The 6,975-nt window shown below is 28.1% G+C and overlaps 1 protein-coding gene across 1 annotated transcript; it reads right to left on the reverse strand.

Annotated features, from left to right (window-relative positions):
* Nucleotides 1-1,570: 1,570 nt before the first annotated feature.
* LOC102598629 (putrescine N-methyltransferase 3-like) lies at nucleotides 1,571-5,956 on the reverse strand. The gene is made up of 9 exons (XM_006350637.2): nucleotides 5,701-5,956; nucleotides 4,508-4,584; nucleotides 4,215-4,337; nucleotides 4,008-4,112; nucleotides 3,815-3,887; nucleotides 3,648-3,719; nucleotides 2,654-2,849; nucleotides 1,929-2,049; nucleotides 1,571-1,823 (listed from the first exon to the last, which is right to left on the reverse strand). The coding sequence occupies exons 1-9, from the start codon at nucleotides 5,894-5,896 to the stop codon at nucleotides 1,767-1,769; spliced, it is 1,020 nt and encodes a 339-aa protein (XP_006350699.1). The 5' UTR covers nucleotides 5,897-5,956; the 3' UTR covers nucleotides 1,571-1,766.
* Between the last annotated feature and the right edge of the window lie 1,019 nt (nucleotides 5,957-6,975).

The following is a 6,975-nucleotide window of genomic DNA, read 5'->3' on the forward strand; positions in this document are numbered from 1 at the left end:
TTTTCCATAATGCCACAGGATTGTGGCATACCTTTCATGATGGTACTTTGCATCGATTTCAACAGCTCCCATGTCAAAAACACCATTGCTGATAATTCATATGTTTATACACAATTAAGATACAATAACATTAATGTTAAACATAATTCATACCATTTTATAGTCAAATCCATAAACATTTTTTTCAGATTTGGAACAAATTTCACACAAACAACTGTTTTGAAAACAATAATAAGAATAATGTGATATAAAAAAATAACTATTTTGAGTAATGTGAAAATAAATTAAATAAAGTACTTACCCTTACAACTTTTTTGAGATTTTTGTATTTTGGTAATTCCGATTCCTTCTTCTTTGTTTTTCTTCTATAACGATTTTGAGTAATGTGAAAATAAATTAAATAAAGTACTTACCCTTACAACTTTTTTGAGATTTTTGTATTTTGGTAATTCCGATTCCTTCTTCTTTGTTTTTCTTCTTGTAGATGGTTTTGATGTTTGAGCAACTTCAACATTTGTTGATTTTTTTCTTTTTTTCTTTTTTGTTTGACTAACAAAATTCAAATCGGAATCAGAATTAGGAGGGGTTTCAACAAGTGTTTTCCCCTTTTGATTTGCCGGAATCACACTTTTCTTTGCTTCATTATTTTTATCTTTTTTATTCTTCGATCGAGAGGAACCACCGGTCGTGGAATTTCAATAGTTTTAGGCGGGGGTGTTTGGGATAATATATTGAACGATGGAACATGAACATCATCAATTGAAGTTCCATCAAATCTGGGACTCTTTCGAGGAGTTTCAATGGGTTTCTTAAACATGATGATGAATAATCGTGGGGGAGGGGGTAGACTATTTTGAAGTTAGACTTGATGAGAAACAATGGTGAAAGTGGGATAGTGGGTTGTGGCGTCTAGGAGTGCATAAGCGTGGGGGAGGGGGGTGGGATTGACGAATGGGGATGGTAACGGTAAACAAGGAAAGAAAACGTGTATGGAGGAAATCCCTAAAATTGGGTAACTGAAAATTTTAGTTCTATAAAAGGAAGTGAAATCTAATTAACTACCTATTATTAATTAATAATAAAAACCTTTAAATAGATTAATAATTTATTAAATAAATATAATTTGATTTTTAAATAAAATTAAATTTAATTGATTTGTCATAACCCGTAAATAATCTGTTATAAGCAAAAAAAAATTAAAAGTAGATTTAAAACCCGTAATATTTACTCTTAAATGTGTATATGGGGTGATTTTTCCTTTTTGAAAAGTAATAGTCTCAATTATTTGTTAGTTTAGAAGTTCAAGACAAAATACATTATTCTTTTCATATTTTAAAAGACATAATAAATAGTCAAAATTTCTCCTAATTAATATTTTCTTAAGTAGCGTGTAATAGATAAACACAACAAATAATTTGAGATGAATAAGAAAAATTATGTCATGGTTCTTTTTTTAATTAAAGAAAAAAGAAAAAGAAAATCATAATCATGAAATGTGCAATATTACTCTAATGCAAGATATTAATTAATATGATTTTTTATATAATAATAATAATATATAACCACTAACTCAAAATAAACGTCAATGAATAACAATAGTTCTCGTACAATGTTACATTTTTGGTAGATAATAATCATTCCCCACTTTATTACACATTATACATTTAATTTTATTTTTAAGTAATAAATTGCATAGACATAAACTTCTTCATTATTTTCCCATACACAACAAATCTTGATACAATAACTATGCATTATTTGTTTAATCAAGATTCAATCAAATCCCTTGCAAAAGACGGCAAAATAAAAGCTGATTTATGAATCTGAAAAAGGAAAAAAAAAAAGAACAAGGGGTGAATTGTCAAATTAACAAAAAGAAGACATAAAAGTAAGAAAATAAAAAACTAAGGGATTAGATGTGTAATTACATCAGAGTTGTAGAACTTCAAAGGTCCCTTGGATTTGACATATTTGTCAATAGAGTTCACTGGATTCTTGAAATTAACTTCTGGTCCCTCCGTAGAGCAAAGCATGTAACCAATTACACCACTGAAAATCATATCAATTTACAAGTCGTTTGGAAGTATAAGGTATAATAATTTCAGAATAAAATACATTATTATTTTATCTTGTGTTTAGTTGGAGAGTATTAGGTAGTACCGTAGTGACGGAATAAATTATATATCCCACATACATAATTGAATAACTTATCCAGAATAACTTGTTCCTAACCAAACGATCCCTAATAATTATGGGTCTGAAGTTGTTTTATCCTTTTCTAATATAGTCTATCTATATAGGACAATAAATACTACTAATAATTAATTATATACTTCTAGTTAAAAATAATAAAGAATTTCCCATTACAAATGGCTACAAGATTTCTGACTCTTGTTGTTTAATTTCTCCAATCATATTATATGTTTAATTTATACTTTTATTCTTAGTTTATTTATATAAGAATATATTCTTCTTAATTTCTAACCTTTCATCTGATATATTTAAAATCATAATAACAAAGGACATGCATTTTCATATAATATACATATATATATTTAGTCTAAGGATCGATTGTATATAAGATTCAAGATACACATTTAATTTCATGTCCAGTTAAATTATGACACATGACGAAATCGAGAGAAATACGTACGTAGGGTAAGTAGGAACTGTAGTCCATGCATAATTGACAGAACCCTTAAAGACTTGTCGACAATTTGCAATAATTTTCTTAATTAGATGCATGTGAAGCCAAATACTTTCTGCTTGTGTGCACACTACTCCTCCTGGCCTTAGGGCTTTTGCTACTGCCTCAAAAAATGGCCTTTCAAACAAGTCTTTTGCTGGACCTGTACATTAATAATAATATTTACGTAAGTTTTATGTACTGACAGTATATATGAATTTTTAAGTTGAGCTCAAATAATTTATGGCAAATTTGATATGATAACATGAAAAATAGAATAATTATTTGCTATTCATTCACAGACTACAATAACATATATCCAGCGTAATTTGTATATTGTTTTATTATATTTTATGAAGATATAGAAAGGTTGTTTCCGATAGAACATCTTCATTCAAGTAAAACATATCAAAAATCAAACATGTAAAACAAACACAATAGTGAAGAAATCATGTTGAAAACAATCACTACGTATACTAAAAACCCACTATTTTTCAACTGAAGTTCCCCGTTACAAAAATGTTCCGTGACTATTTTCCACAGATCTTTTGATTGAATTGTTGAGAAAAGAAAAATAATAGTAATGTTTTTATACTAAAAAACTAGGAAGCTTTCCACTATTTGAGTGAGAATTCATTTGCTATCATGCATTTTCCCAGTGTGTTGGTACGGTGAAAAATAAGTGGAAAAATCATATTTTATAGTACATATTTTTCATTTATTTGCGGTGGAAAATACTTTTGTTTGTAGTAGTGAATGATCAAAGAGAACACTAACAACAATAAATAATACGACGACTGAAGCAAATTAAATAATAAATAATACTAAAAATCAAAGAATAAGATAATCGGAGAATCATAATAGCAATACTGATACGAAAACTAAACAATGTAAATCAATTATTACTAAACGATAACTTTATTAATTAACCTTATAGTTTATTTTTCTGTAAATAAATTACCAATAGGATCAGAAGAGTCAACAATAATGGCATCATAGTATCCAGGTTGAGCAGCTTTCACAAATGCAGCTCCTAACAAGAAGACAAAATCAAATTAACACACAGATGAAGAAAATAAAAAAAATATTTTTAAAAAAAATTAATCAACTTATTAATTAATTAATTACCATCGCCAATAATAAGAGTGACTCTAGGATCATCAAATCCTGCTGCTAGGTATGGGAAAAACTTTCTAGATACCTATCGAAAAAGAGAAAAATATATCTATAAATCAAGAAAGTTATAATATTTTTTGTAAGATGATTATAAAAATTTACACTGATATATCGATCATGTATAATTAATTTAAATTAAACTTACATCTACGACCACGTCATCGATCTCAACTATGTCTATTTTTTCGATAGTTGGGTAACGAGAAACCTCAAACAACGTGAAACCAATCCCTCCACCGATGATTAACACCTAAAATACAAGTATTAGTGACTGCTTTTATAATTGTAATCCGTGACCTATTATAATAAGTCCCAAAAAAATAATTTTATCACTGCGAACTATATAATTAACCTTTTTGGGAGATGGAATGGAACCAAGTGGGAGATGAACAATCATCTCAGTGTAGGGAAATCCACCATTCTCTGTGTGTTGAATTGCCCCATCCAGTGTTAACACCTTCCCATACGTTGTTGACTGCACGATGTTTATATCAAATCGATACAACTTATTATAGTCGAGTGATTTGATAGAATGGTCTATACATGCATGCATTAACTAATCATGGTTAAGTAATAGTTATGTATAATCATTATTCATTATACACATGATATATACATATATTTATTTGATGTAAATATATTTACCTCAAAGAGCATGACATCTTGATAATCAGACTTTCCTTGGAATAGTAATTTTTCAATTTTAAGTGAAAATGCTTCACCTGCATTATAATTTGATTATACTAATGTTTAAAGACGACTAAAGTTATCAAATTAAAACAAATAAATTGAAATCGATAAAATAACAAAGAAGAATAATATTTGAGCAAATATTATTATATCAATAAGGTGAGCAGAGGCGGATCTATTAAGGCATGTGGGGGTGCCACGCCACCCCCGAACTTCGACGGAAACTCTATATATACATAGGTATATATATATAATATTTATATTTATATTTATATAAAGCGTGCCACCCACAGAACAAAATTGGCTTGTGGTGCCACTGTAGGAGGGCAACTTTAGAAGGCTGATGTTGCGGGTTCGAATCCCATTTGTACCTATTTTTTTGAGAAAGACATTGTTTTAAGAAAAAGGAAATTGTTGCACACGTTCTTTTAAGAAAAATTAGAGAACTAAAATTAATTTATATCGAAAAGACGAATAATTTAATCAAATATAAAATTAATTTAATCGATAAGTCTATTTGGCACCCACGAAGTCTAAATCCTGGATCCGCCACTGAAGGTGAGAGTACTATATATTATGCTGATAGTACAAGATTTTTAATGCTATATATCACTTAAATGGCAGATCAGTACGTATACATTATGTGCACGGATACAATATATCACTTAAATGAACTGACAGTACTGTAATTTTCTTATCCACGGTCAGTGGAGAGAAGTTAATCTCTTAGGTACCTAATTAGTTACCTACGAAAAATAAGTAACTATCTATAATATATAAACACGGTCAAATTAAATAACTTATAGAATGGAGTAAATAATCTACTATAGTATTAGGTTAAAATTACATTGATAGTATAAAATAATTAAATATATATATAACTTAAAACCCTAAATGATATTACAAGTGATAAAAGCGTACAATTAATTAATAACACAAAAATAAAACAGGTTACCTGCTATAACATATACAAAATTTACATATATAATGTAATAAAAATAAGATAGTGTGTAGTGATGGAGCTAGCAGTCTATATAAGTTAGACAAAATAGATTTAATGTATAAATAGTTTATTAAGAATTTTCTTTTTAAAATCAAAATTTAGAATTCATAAACTCAAAATGTTATGTAATTTTAAGACGACTAACCTGGCCATAGTGCGCTGAACTCAGAAAACCAACCCGGTTTGATAGAGTTAGTGAACTCTACAAGCTTATTTTCATTATTATGGTTGTGGGAGTTGCCATTAACATTGCCATTGCCATTGCAAATGCTTCCATTTTTGTGAATAATTTTGGTGTTAGTGGTGGTGCCATTGTTGTGATTGTTCATCATGACCTCCATTATTCAAATTAAAATAAGAGAAAAAACGATGGAATTATTTTTTGCAATACTCAAAAGGCTTCTCCACTTTTTGCCTGTTTATTACCTTAGCATTGCATGCATATTTATAGTGAAGGTTTTTAGCTTTATTATAAACTTACTATTTATTGGTGGAGCCACTCGATCACAACGTCAATATTGTTGTGCCCTTGCCATTTTGGAATTACCCGCCGACTTTTTTTGTTTCATTTTACGTGACATTGTTACTATCTGAAAAGTTAAAATGATATTTTTTTATATATTTTTTAAAAATATTTTAAATTGTTAATTATTATAATTTATAACATTTTTAATGAAATTTTTAAATATGTAAATTTAATTTCAAATTTTTTTTGAAGATTCTATGTCTGAATCCTCACTAAAAAATTAAATAGTTTGACCATTGTACTATGGATAATGCCATTTAAAGTGGAACGAAGTGAGTGTATATATTTGTTAGCGGTGCAATTTGTGGAGGAACAAATATTTTCACACGAAAAATTCAAAATGTAAAAAAAAAAAAACAGAAGTGAATATATAGTATATACTCATTAATTCGTTTCAAAATAAGTCCCACTTTAGCAAGAAAAAGGTTATCCAAGAATTAATAAAGACTAAACTTAGTATGATTTTCCAACTATACCTTTATATTAATAATGCTCAATTCTAAAAAATATTTAATAAATAAGTATAACTTAGTAAATTATTTTTTTTAATGAGCTAAATTGGCATTTATTTTGAAACGATAAAGAGATTTTTTGGTGAAGATATGCCAATTAACATATGACTCGACGCCTTATAAGTGCAATGATTGTTGATAATATATTAATTAAATGAAAACTTATTATGGACAGTTCGTGGAGGTTTATTTATTATTAATAATAACGTTATTTTACCCTTTTGGATTAGTAAATAATGGACCTACAAATCAACGTGAGATCGCACGTATATACTCCAAGTAGCTAATAATATTAATTTATTATTATAGGCACCTGTTTGTTTTCCAAGTTAATTATTTGATACTATATTATATATTATTGTACAAATTATTTCTCTCGAAA

Source organism: Solanum tuberosum, unplaced genomic scaffold (genome assembly GCF_000226075.1).
Source record: "Solanum tuberosum cultivar DM 1-3 516 R44 unplaced genomic scaffold, SolTub_3.0 scf00125, whole genome shotgun sequence".
NCBI lineage: Eukaryota > Viridiplantae > Streptophyta > Magnoliopsida > Solanales > Solanaceae > Solanum > Solanum tuberosum.

Bases quoted from the DNA above. Each gene is read 5' to 3' on its own strand.
- LOC102598629 (XM_006350637.2), bottom strand. From the start codon at position 5,896: ATGGAGGTCATGATGAACAATCACAACAATGGCACCACCACTAACACC. The intron at 4,113-4,214 runs GTTAATTATATA...CTTGTATTTTAG, and splicing joins CCATTCCATCTCCCAAAAAG to GTGTTAATCATCGGTGGAGG. The intron at 2,050-2,653 runs GTACGTATTTCT...TATGATTTTCAG, and splicing joins ACAGTTCCTACTTACCCTAC to TGGTGTAATTGGTTACATGC.